The sequence below is a fragment of the Chanodichthys erythropterus genome, chromosome 18, assembly GCF_024489055.1.
Source record: "Chanodichthys erythropterus isolate Z2021 chromosome 18, ASM2448905v1, whole genome shotgun sequence".
NCBI classification, from domain to species: Eukaryota; Metazoa; Chordata; class Actinopteri; order Cypriniformes; family Xenocyprididae; genus Chanodichthys; species Chanodichthys erythropterus.
In genome coordinates, this window is record NC_090238.1 from 21770969 (window position 1) to 21784467 (window position 13499).

Sequence of the window (13499 nt, forward strand, 5' to 3'; positions counted from 1 at the left end):
TGTGGATGTGCCACAGCCTGAGAGACAGCAGGTGAATGTGTGTAATGTGTGTGTCTGACCTCAGTGTGATTCCCTACCGTCCACCACAGTGACCCTCCGTACATGTGTGTGTATATTTGTTTAACCACTGTGGTAACAAATGTTCAGACATGTTCTATTGTGTTACACTGTTAATTTAAGTTTGTTATGTTGTAATATTTGATAGCATTATAATATTTTATATTTTCTTCTATTATACGGATGTTTTTATTATTGTTATATGTATGCGTTGGCAATATTGTATTATTTACAGTCATGCCAATAAAGCAATTTTGAATTTGAATTTGAATTATTATCAGTGAGCAGTCACCCAGAGATTTATGACACAAGTTCATACTTCAGACAGGAATAAAAAGGAGCTCGCTTGGAAGAGTGTTGGTGAGGAGATTGGGCTACCTGGTAAGTTGTAAATACACATTTCACTTTTGAGTCACGTACACGTTTATCGACCCGCGGCCTTCCCGCGACGCTAACCCCTATATGCCGCTGTTCTGCTCTTCAGAGTAAATACAAAGCAGTGGCTCTCTCGATGATCGCACGATCAACATCAGCCATCTTGCAAACAGACAACCGCCTAGCACTTGCCCCTCCCACAAGAAGCGGATTTCGCCTCGGACGCTTGTTTTTACGCGCGTCTATTTCGCTCTAGACGCGCGAATGCATTCAAAATGTTCAAGCGGCAAACTAGACGCGGTAGACGCGAATTCGACGCTCTATTCGCGTTTGGTGTGAACGCAGACCTCGTTAATCTTCAGAACACAAATATCTCAAGATCCATAAAGGTACTAAAAACATATTTAAATCGGTTCATGGGAGTACAGTGGTTTAATATTTATATTATAAAGCGAGGAGAATATTTTTGGAGCGCCAAAAAAACAAAATAACGACTTATTTAGTGATGGCCCATTTCAAAACAATGCTTCAGGAAGATTCGTTGCATAAATGAATCAGTGTGTCGAATCATGATTCAGATCGCGTGTCAAACTGCCAACGGCTGAAATCACGTGACTTTGGCGCTCCGAACAGCAGATTCGACACACTGATTCATCTGTGCTCCGATGCTTCCTGAAGCAATGTTTTGAAATCGTCCATCACTAAATAAGTCGTTATTTTGTTTTTTTGGTGCTCCAAAAATATTCTTGTCGTTTTATAATATTAATATTGAACCATTGTACTCACATGAACCGATTTAAATATGTTTTTAGTACCTTTATGGATCATGAGAGAGGAAGTGCCCATTGCTACCTACGGAGGACTTGCGGAGCTATCGGATTTCAACTAAAATTGAAAATTCAACTAAATCTTAATTTGTGTTCTGAAGGTTAACGAAGGTCTTACGGTGTAGAACGGCATGAGGGTAAGTAATAAATGACAGAATTTTCATTTTTGGGTGAACTAACCCTTTAACATCCATTTAACTTCAAATATAAAATCTCTAGTTGAATAAACTCAGCAAATGTTGTATAATATATATGACAATTGTGTTATTTACATCATTTACTCTCCTTCATGCTGTTCAAAACTTTTTTCCATGGAACAATGTAGTAATAAACCATGTGACCAATGAGTTTCAAATGACAAAAAGCACCTAAAAAGTTGCTAAACATGTGAAAAGAAGAACAAAATGTGCAGTTATTTACCAAAAACCTTCTTCTCAATATTCAAAATAAGGTGCATCAAGATTACCATGATGTCATCATGACCAATGGTGCCAAACGGCATTGGATCTTGTGTCTCATAACAGCTACACTCTTGGAAAAAGCGTTCAATTGGGTAACTATGGTTTAAAAACACTTTGTCAAAAAGGTTCTATATAAAGAAAAGTCTACAAATGACTGCATGATACTTTCATGTTTGATGGGCTATTTCATTTTTTTTCTAGTGATAAAGTATGTTTATTAGCTATTTAATTCATAAAATGTAATCAAAATGAATGAAAACAAAATTAATTATTAATTAAAACTAAATCCATAAAATTATCCCAGGATGGGAACTCCTAAATGTTCTATATGAAGAGCCTGACAGAAACCTTTAAGGTTCTATAGAACCTTTTCTTCTCATGTGCATATTGAAAATTACACAAATGAGATTTTGAGAGCTATAGAAGAGAATGGTGAAGCTATCATATGACACTGGTACTTGAGTCACATGGACAACTGTAATAGATTTTTTTTTTTTATGATGCTTTGTGTAATTTTTCAAGCTTGAAGACCCTGGTGACCCTTCCATTGATTTTGTTTAGATTTTTTTGTCCTCTGCTGTTTGTTGAAACTTCTTTGTCTTCTACTTTTATGTTTAATTAACTTTATCTTTCAAGCATTAAAAATACATTTCACTAAGCTTATAGTCACATAACTCATTTTGATAACAGCTTGTTTATAATGTGTAATATTAAACATACAAAAACACTCTTGTAATATATGTGCTGCAATATTTCCTGACTTCTATGGTGGATTTCTTCTATATAGCTGAGTATACATCTGAGTTACGAAAAAGGATCATGATCATGATGAAGCCTCATATTTATACCCTGCATCCTCAGTCTGACTTTCCATGTGGTCAGAATTGTTTTTTTCCATGGCCTCTTTTGCCAAATAACAGTGTTGCAACAGTCATGCTTAGAGTCAGTGAATGAGAATCAGCACTGCTCAGAATATGGAAACTAAATGACTCAACAGCTTCTAGTCAATGTCCATATTTCATTTGGCAATGTGAAGAATTAAGTTATACTGCTGATGTGTGTGTCTGATCTCATCTTTCATATCAAAAAGCCACAGAGCACAATTTAGCCTAAAACGCTTTATGAATAATGAAATATATAAAGTTAAATCTAATATTAAACGTATAACTTAAATGTATAATGTGTTATTCCATAACACAAGAGTTTTGAGCTTGACAGCCTCTGGTAACCCTTCATTTTCACTTTATTCACAGATTATTGCATTAAAATCGCATAGTTTTGGAACAACACAAGCGTGAGAAATTATGATATTTTTGAGTGAACTATCCTTTTAAATCAACCCTTTTAGAGTTAAATATATAAAAATCACCCGCTAATTACTCCTGCTGTCAGCCTTAACTTCCGTCCTCAAAATAAACTCAAAATTTTCATGCCTTTGTAACAGGAATTCTCTCCATGTTTCTCTTAAGCACTTTGTTCAGTGTGTTGAAAATGACGTCTTTGTTGTTCAGGATGTTGTAGGTGGTGAGGTTGGACAGCTTCTGAAAGTCTTCCGGCTGGTAGGTAAGGTTGTGAGTGGCGAATGGACAGAACATACTAGTGAAGTCAATATCAAAATCTCCTTCCTTCATCTCCGCCTTACCTTCTCTCTTCACTCCTACCACACAAACACACACACAATTGCTTTTAATTGATGTGAATACACTTCATATTAAAGTATCTTCATGTTTAAGGAGAATCTCTATCTAAGATCTGAAAATCATCTGCCATTAAATATTCACCCTCATGCCAAATGCTAAACCTGTATGATTTTCTTTCGAGGAACACAGAATGAAAATGCCTCCTGTGTTTTTATTCATACAATGAAAGTCAATGGGGTCCAAAGTTGTTGCATGGAGAAAAAACTTCAAAATAGCCATGTGGAGAGTAAATGATGACAGAATTTTAATTTTTGGGTGAACTATCTCTTTAATAATTCAAACTTGTGGTGATGCTAAAAATGATGGTAATAGTAAAGGTTACAGATGGCAGTACTCACCAGGAGCTTTGAACTGTTTGAATGAGATGTTGACCATGGGAAAGTGAAGCACTATGGGAGCTTCTGGATTGTCTTTATCTTCAAACACATAAACTTCCTTAATCGGCTCAGACTCCAACTTTTTGTAATCGATCTTCGGAAATGGAATCTTGCGAACAGCACAGTACTCCTGAGTTTGCTTAATGGCCTATTGGACACACACAAATAAACATCAAAATCATATGTTCCTCATGATCCTTCTCCCTGTAATCCTTTGAATCTTTCAGGATTTCTCACCTTGAAGTGGTCTGGGTCCCAAGCGTAGTTCAGAGACAGAATGACATCCGCATGTCTGTTAGATCGTAACACAGGAGGGAATCCTGACTTGAGGACAAAAGCAGAGTCCACCAGGCCAAGTGTGGCATCTGCTGGTGTCAGAGAGTTCGGGAAGGCATCTGGGTGTGTGTCTGCAGAAAGTCCACTTTATAATTAGGCCATTCCCAGTTTGATTGAACTTATTCAAAAGGGTAATGGTACAAAGTAGGCCAAATTTAACAGCATAAATTATGTTTCAACCTTTCCATGCGGTGAAGTCACTGTTCTCACAGTAGTTCCTGTGCAGGTGGAAGCCTCTCAGGAAGTTGAACACTTGGCTAATAATGGGGCGGCAGGTCAAAAAGTTGCTCAGCTTTTTTGCCAGGTCAGTCATAGGGCTGACCTGAAGCGTGTCCGACGTTGTTGGTTTGTCGTCTGTGTCTACAGATAAGAAAGAATGACATTTATTCATTGTTCTTCATTCTTTATAAATCTCTCCAACAGTATAGCATTAGCCACGGATCACAGCCTCAAATTCATTCAGAATCAAATGTAAACAATATAACTGTACAATACTCACATAATCTGACGCATGCATGCAGTATGCATGACGAACACTTTGTAAAGATCCCTTTTGAGGGTTATATTAGCTGTGTAAACTTTGTTTATGCACTGTTTAAGGCAAGCGCGAGCTCCGGGGGCAGAGAGCGCGCGATTTAAAGGGGCCGCAACCTGAATCGGCGCATTTCTAATGATGCCCCAAAATAGGCAGTTAAAAAATGTATTTTAAAAAATCTATGGGGTATTTTGAGCTGAAACTTCACAAACACATTTAGAGGACACCTTAGACTTATATTACATCTTGTAAAAAAACATTCGATGGCACCTTTAAGGGTATAACTTGCAGTACCCTTGCAGGTACAACTTTGTCACTTATGGAATGACATGACGGTGAGTAATTAATGACAGAATTTTCATTTTTGAGTGAATTTACCCTTTAAGTGGCCTTTTATTTCATTAGTGCTATATTATCTTCAAGTACAGTTTTTTCTTTAAATATACTCTTAAGATCTGAAAAACACTACAAGTATACATTTAATACAATTAAGTGCACTTGTTTTTCCACAAGGGTACTCTTTAATCAAGTTGAAAGTCAATCAAACTTTTGAGAAGCTACACTGGAAACATTTGCTCAGGTATTCATACTCATTGATAATGCCTTGTTCTTACCTGTGTGGTTCACTTCTTCTCCAATCTTGCTGGCCCAAGATGGGATCACTCCAGTCACAATACTCCACAGCTGAGTCAGACTCAAAGAGAAAACACTGCTCCATATCCCTGCAAGCACAGCACAGCACACACTAACATTTTGAATACAAATAATTTAATATTTTTTAACTTCCAATTGTTTACCATTCATTAACCTTTGGAGAATTTACATCTATTTACCCAGTTGAGTGTATATGCCAGATTCAGGGAGTTTCTTGACCATGTGGCCGAGGTAATATTCACTCCCAAAGTTTTGTGCAGGTACAAAGGCACCATACTTGGTAAATCCGACCTCATATGGGGTAAACTCACACCATTCTGAGAAGAGAGCAATGAGAAGCAACATATCTACAGTAAGCACTTTAGTCACAATCAATATAAAGAATAAATCTGTTAAGGAACAAACATAATTAACTTATTGGCCATTTAGGTCCATTATCTTGTAGGACTGAAGGTAGTAGGCAAATTGAATTAATCACTTACCAGTCTCTATGATACTTCCTGTCTTGCCATTCTTCATGTTGAGAGCTGGGTAGATGGGTAGAGGGTTCTGGCCATTTGATAGTGCCATCTGCTGGTCAGATAGTGTACCCAATTTTTTCTGAGGAAGAAAAGAATTTATGATGAAGACGTTTCTGATAGAGAAACAAAATTATTTGGATTCTTAAAATGTGTTTTATGTCTGTGCAATCAAGGGTTTTATGTACCTTCCCTTGGATGAGGTACTCTATAGCCATACCCCACATGTCGACAAGAGATACCAGGTGTCCTTCTTTTGCTCTCTCTTCCATCTTCTCTTTGTAGTGACGTAGCTGCTCAAGGGAAAATATACTGAACACACTTTTAGAGATCTCCTTCTTCACAGACTCCATAACCCCATTTAGGTCATTGTTTGACCAGTTAGCATCATTATAAAGATAAGCCATAGTCCTATGAGACAACGAGAGAAAGTTTGATGTTTAATGACATTTAATTCAAAGAAAACTTTGGGTTTTGAAGAAAACCCTGATGAGGACCAGAACCACTTATTTAGAGTTAAAGGGATAGTTCACCCAAAAATGAAAATTCTATCATCATTTACTCACCCTCAAGTTGTTCAAAATCTGTATAATTTTCTTTGTTCTGTTGAACACAAAGGAAGATATTTTGATGAATGTGTTAATCTGAACAGTTTTGGGGCACCATTGACTTCCATAGTAGTTTTTTTTCCTACTATGGAAGTCAATGCTGTCCCAATTTTTCCTTAAAAATATCTTTCTTTGTGTTCAGCAAAAAAAAAAAAAAAAATTATTTATACAGGTTTGGAAAACTTGAGGGTGAGTAAATGATGACAGAATTTTCATTTTTGAGTGAACTATCAGCTGAAACTGGAGCTTGTAGTGCTCTTTATACACACCAGGTGGAGCCAGAAACCCCTGTGATGTAGCTGACTGCATCAAGAAGTTGGAGTTTTTGCAGGGCTCTTAGGCCTCCAAATGTGCTAGTCATTGCTCTGGTCCCGCCTCCAGAACACACCACAGCCACCAATGGGACCTGCGGAGTCACATCAGTCTTATAAATATATTAATTAAAACAAGCATTTTCTGCCATAAAAAGATATGTCATATCAATGAAATTATTCAAATGTAAATAAATAAATTACTTAAAAATTATTAAATCGTATTTAATTAATTATACAAATTATTATGTACATTAAATTAAAAATGGAGTGGTAAGAATAGTCTGGTCACTTTGCCAGGTAGTGCGAGTCTGTTAAATGTGTTTATAATAATGTTTATACTCATGCTTTCTTGCCTTGCTGGGTTCAGGTGCAGAGCTGAGATTCAGAGCTTTCTGAAGAGCTTGTGACACGACCTTTCGTCTCTTCACCAGAAAATTCTTTTCTTCCATTGGAATATCAAAACCCAGACGCACATCCAATGGTTCATCATAGCTTCAGAACACACACACACACACACATATGATTAGTTTGAGGGATGTATGGATTCAGACCAAAAGAGGACATTTTGGTGGTATCCTGTGATCAATAACACAGTTAAAATCACAGTTTTGGTTGATATTTTAAATGGTTCTGAACAAATCATTTAAATTGTTTACCGGCCCTCTGTGTTTAGCTGCAGATCCACTTCACCCTAAAAGAGTTTATTAGTGCAGTTAATTATTACCTTTTCTTTTTATTGTGGAAAATAACATTAAAATTAGATTTTACCAGTACTCACCTGTCCGACAGGCATGGAGAGTTTAATCTGCTGTTTGGCTGGTAAAGGTTTTACAGAGACAGATGACAGAATGTCTGCAGTCTTTGGATTTGTCCCATCCACTTCCCCCCCAACCTTGACAAACATGTAAAGAAATAAACAAGCATCATATACTTTCAGCTGTTCTAGTGATGTGCATGCTTTGTAAATCACTTTAGTAAGAAATTTTCTGCTAAGAATATCAGCTTAATCGATGACACACTTTTGGGGGGATGAGACTAAACTCAGTCTCCAGGTCTCGGTTGATGTAGTAGCATACAGTCTGTGTGCCGCTGGGGTTTTCCACAGAACTCGAGATCATACAGTCTTCCTTATATGCGCCTCGCAGTTTTAACATCATGCTCTTCTCTGCTGAGGTAAACACAAGATCATTTTTTGGAAATGGAATTTTCACAAAAATATTTTAGTATTACTTCTTTCTCATGCTTTGTGGTTATTATAAAGCCTCATGTATATTTAAAGGTGCCCTAGAACTTTTTTTAAAAAAAAGATGAAATATAAGTCTAAGGTGTCCCCTGAATGTGTCTGAAGTTTCAGCTCAAAATACCCCATAGATTTTTTTTTTAATTCATTTTTTTAACTGCCTATTTTGGGGCATAATTAGAAATGCGCCGATTCAGGGCTGCTGGCCCTTTAATTCTCCTGTTCCACGCCCACGGAGCTCGCGCGTGCCTTGAACAGTGCATAAACAGAGTTCACACAGCTAATATAACCCTCAAATGGATCTTTACAAAGTGTTTGTCATGCTGCATGCATTATGTGAGTATTGTATTTATTTGGATGTTTACATTTGATTCTGAATGAGTTTGAGGCTATGATCCATGGGTAACAGGCTAAAGCTAACATTATACACTGTTGGAGGATTTATAAAAAATGAAGTTGTGTTTATGAATTATACAGACTTGCAGACTTGTATGCGTCGGATTATGTGAGTATTGTATACTGTTATATTGTTTACATTTAATTCTGAATGAATTTGAAGCTATGCTCCGTGGCTAACGGCTAATGCTACACTGTTAGAGAAATTTATAAAGAATGAAGTTGTGTTTATGAATTATACAGACTGCAAGTGTTTAATAATGAAAATAGCGACGGCTCTTGTCTCCGTGAATACAGTAAGAAACGATGGTAACTTTAACCACATTTAAGAGTACATTAGCAGCATTCGAGGGCACCTTTAAATGTCTGATTTAGGGTCTGATAAGCAGTATATATCCATTTACCATTAGTCTTTAGACGTTTTTGCACCTTCACATCCAATGCACAGAATGGGCCTGCCTATAAATAAAGGAAAATTGAAAGTGGTTTTAGCATTTTACATAGTTCAACTAAGATTTCCAATTAAGTGTAGGTGGGTTTAGCTGTATTTCTGTCATGACAACTCTCAGAGTGTTTGGCATGATAATGGGTATGGGTTTGGTCTTGGCGGAATACATCTGCCACACTGCTGCTGCTTTTATTGCTGCTGCTGCAGAGCAAGTACAGGACTTGCTACTGCCAACACATACACAACGCGCTGCTGTGAGTGTGAGCAAGTAAGAGATGCTGCTGCTGTGCAATATAACGTACATGAATTACCCATAGCAGATCTATACAGGTGGAGCTGGGGAAGGTGGAGGGTTTCTGAAAGTGTGCTGCACTGCTAAGGCAAATGCTACCAAAGTATTTTGAAGGTTGAGCATGCAAGCTCATTGGCTACTGATACAGCAGGAACCAATCAGCTGTTCCCTATAGATAACCATGTGATTATGAGCCAGTTGAGTTAAAGGACCTATTAGCCTGCACCATCTAGAGTTTCATGACAGAACTTTGTTTTATTGTGATATCAAGATAATTTCTAACCTGATCTTTTTAATGCATCAAAAAAAAAAACTCTTACCATCAGCACTCCATTAGAGAAGTATGGTTCAGGCTTCTCAGAGCTTTAAAAAGAAAAGGAAGAGATAAAACGACTGATTGATTCAGACTGATGTAATAGTAATTGTAAATGTATTTTTTAATAGGGAGGAAGTGGGCAATTATTAACTATTATGCATTACCATAGTCTTTGGTAATGACACCACCACCACCATGGTGTTTTTGCCAATTTTTTTCACAGATTGTTAACATTTTCACTCACCTCTCCATCATCTCAAACTCCACCCACAGCTCACTCTTTTTCTGAAGAAAAAAAGCAACCCATAAACATGGATAGAACTATACGCACTCAACATTTCCAACGTTTAAAGTAATGGACACCAAAGGCACTTCCACTTCAAAGACTAAAATGAAATACAATAAAATAATATAAAATGATAAAAGGATAGTTTCATCTTCAAACATTTATCTACCTTATCATCTGAAATGAAGCATTTTGTTTGCTTTTGTCCAGGTGTGAGGTTATTGATGTCGAATAGGATGGTGGAGCAGAAGTCATCTTTCGTCAACTTGTCAGCATCAAAAATGTGGAATTCCAGAATGTTCTGAAGAGACATGAACATCGTGGTGAGGTCATTATGAAGCCCCCAAAAATAAGGTCAAAGTCCTGCCTATAGCAAACCCATAGCACAACTTAGCACTTTCACACAAGTTCAAAAAACAAAAAAGCTGTCAGTTTGTTAAATTATTATTATTATTTTCCAGGGCAATGGAACAAATTTAACCCTTGATTGGAAATGTAACAATATTTGAAAATATTTAATTATTGTGATTAAAGTTTTAGATTAAATAATTATTCTAATTATTTATGAAGAATGACTTTGTTGGCATACCAGCATTTCACTGTAAGTACATCACCAGCATGTCATTCATCACTGTAACTATTCTAGAACAATCAGGGTGGAGAATCGCTTCAAGCTGTCAGTGGAGGTTGAAAGGGCAAGGCACAGTTGTAACAAACCCTTTCACTAAAGAAAATGTATGGGCGTTATGTAAAAGAGTTATCTTGCAACTGTCTGAAACTATCTTTTTATCACCTTGACACCACTGTGCACTCTGAAACGGAATGTTTCATTCCATTTTGGTGTGTCACTATTTTTCACTGTCTTGGTGCGATGGCAGCAGGCACAGGCCGTGGGTAACTTTAAGACGACGTAGCAGTCACATTTAGACACTGGAGAGAGAGCAAAGTTAGTGCACATTAAGCACTCTTGTAAGGTGGAGTATGTAGTAGGCAGCCAATCAAAGTCAGCAAAGACACACAAACACATAATACACCCAGATCACCTGTTATAAAGCATTTTATTAATATTTCACCACAAGTCACAATGTATTTGAGGGCTTATGTACTCACAAACGTCGAATGACTGATTGAATTTTCCTCGCAACACTGTGACACTCAGGTTCCAGTATGGCATAAACTCTTTCTGTGAGACAGAAGTAAAATGAAATTGGTTTAAACAGACTGGAATTTGTAACAGCAACATGAGTATGCTTCATATTGAACATGTGAACTAATTTCACTCATTTGAACTGAACTCTTAAAGCTAAACACAACAAATTAAAAAAAATGAAATACAGGATGACTTCACTTTAGTATTGCTTTAAATTTTTGTGAAAATTTATTCATTATCATCACAGGTGTTTTTTGTAAATTGTCATATATGGAATTTTAATTTAGAATATTATTGTTAAAATGATTACATTTACATAAAATTTACATAAAACAATAGCCAACTTTATATACCTTGTTTGATTGTGGACCATGGCAAAACAATCACTTGCTTGCAAAAAATAAATAAATCAGTTACTATTCTGACTCAAATAGAGCTTTATAATTGTTTAAACAAAATTCACAAATTCTTTTCCAAATAATTTTATATTAACATTCAGATATCTATTTTATCCTTTCTCTTTAAAAAAAAAAAAAAAAAAGAGCTGAATGAGTTAATTATATAAAAGAGAGATTTGTAATTAATTTTCATTCTCAATAGTTTCTGATTAACAAAAAAAAGAAGAAACACAGTTTTCCATGAAGCACTCCCAACAACTTCTACCCCTGGTTGGGAATCACTGTCATAATGGATCATTGATCAAGCTCCTGGTTTGTTCACAAAGTTACTATTTGTGACTTTAAGCTAAAATAGCAATGCTACAAACAAGTGGTATTCATCATGTATTTCATTCATCAAAATCACTGTCAAATATCTGTGAGCTAAAGTAGTACCTTCAGCATTGTTGTCTCCTCAGCAAACCCACAGAGCAGTCTCAAAGGTAGAAGATCAAATGAAGATCTCACTAGTCTTACTAAGTGTGATATAACACAGAAAACCCGAGGAACTTGTTTGTTTCCAATCCTTCTCACCCTGATAAAATATTTGATGGTATTTTGTGTTTAAAGTATTAAGGGTTTATGATTACAACAATTCTCCTCCCTCTGTTTGCAGTCATCTTCCATTGCTAGTATATGTTATTGTAAATATGTTGTCTCCCTCGTCATTCCCTTATGGACGGACCACAAACTACACTCTTAAAAATGCTGGTTTGTTTCAATCCATGTTTGGGTCAAATATAGACAAACCCAGATGTTCTGTTTAAAATTTAATTTAAAAAATTGGTCACATTTTAGATTAGGGTCCAGTTCTCACTATTAACTAACTATTAACTACAACTTTTGTCTCAATAAACTATTAATCACTGCTTATTAATATTTAGCAAGGTTAAGTTTAGGTAATGGGAGGGTTAAGGGACGTAGAATATGGTCATGCAGAATAATATATACTAATGAACAGGTAATATCCTAGTATGCATGCTAATAAGTAACTAGTTAATACTGAGAATTGGACCCTAAACTGTTACCAAAATTTAAACCAATGGCTGGGTTTGTCTATATTTGACCCAAACATGGGTTGAAACAACCAGTGTAGAACTTTAAAAAAAACTTTCCGAAAACATTTGAAAAAAAAAAGCTGTCAATGGCTGCATGCCAACCTTATATATCTTGTTTGGTGTGGCACATCGTAAAGGCTTATAATACTAAGATGGAGAGTTACATTTCGGGTTATTAGGACGTTGCATGTGGAAGAAAACCCTCCCAAGCCCATAAATACCAGCCTAGCCCTCTTTCATTCAAATGCAAAGATTATCACACTCCTTCTGATTCAATGTCTAATCTGAGAAAATTGAGCCATTATATACCATTAATGCTGCATTGTTTCCTTGTAAAGCTTATGCAGTATGTTTTTGTATATTCAGGAGATTATGTGTATGAGATGCAATGTGGAAAAAGTTATACAATAACATTTTCTTGATGACAGAATGACATTCAATATGTTTATGTATTTTATTCATACATGAATCCACATGTCTATATTCACATCAGAGCAGACGTGTTTTTTTGTTTGCAGTTGGTTCATGTCATAGACATGCAGTGCATAAATATGGCACACCCCGACAAACACCTAATCAAAGCAAAAAGGGCATAAACTTCAGTCTATCCATCTAAAAGCGTCATATTGGCCAAAAGAAACTGCCACATATTTTGTGTGTGGAATACCATCCATAATATGTCTTCACTACCTGATATTATTAAAATCCTGAGTGTTCTGTCAGGTCAAAAATAAAATACATACAATGTTTCATTTGGTTGCCTACTAAAACCCATTTTGGTAACACTTTACAATAACAGTACATGATTAACCATGAACTAATACCTGAGTTAATAGTTACTTCAACATGAACTCAAGATTAGTTAAGATATGAACTAATGAAGAGTGATCCTTAACTACGACAGGAGTCATAGGGATTCATGCATGAAAACAGAAGCCTTAACTATGCGTTAATACATGTTTGATAATTAATGCAATAATTAACATTTAGGATAAACTAAATCAAACAGTCTCTATAAGAAGGAATAATACATATTTGGACTTTGAAATAAATTTAAACAATTTATTATTGTCAGAATTTAAACTACTGACATCAGCGGCTTCATTAAAAACAT

The 13499-nt window shown here is 36.0% G+C and overlaps 1 protein-coding gene across 1 annotated transcript; it reads right to left on the reverse strand.

The window, feature by feature from the left end:
• Positions 1-3097: 3097 nt before the first annotated feature.
• pla2g4f.2 (phospholipase A2, group IVF, tandem duplicate 2) lies at positions 3098-10983 on the reverse strand. The gene is made up of 19 exons (XM_067366907.1): positions 10851-10983; positions 10534-10670; positions 9910-10041; positions 9699-9739; positions 9459-9501; positions 8803-8857; positions 7778-7927; positions 7541-7641; positions 7419-7453; positions 7116-7254; positions 6718-6854; positions 6029-6251; positions 5805-5922; positions 5502-5639; positions 5283-5390; positions 4314-4493; positions 4035-4204; positions 3759-3945; positions 3098-3377 (listed from the first exon to the last, which is right to left on the reverse strand). The coding sequence occupies exons 1-19, from the start codon at positions 10981-10983 to the stop codon at positions 3148-3150; spliced, it is 2457 nt and encodes an 818-aa protein (XP_067223008.1). The 3' UTR covers positions 3098-3147.
• Positions 10984-13499: the final 2516 nt, after the last annotated feature.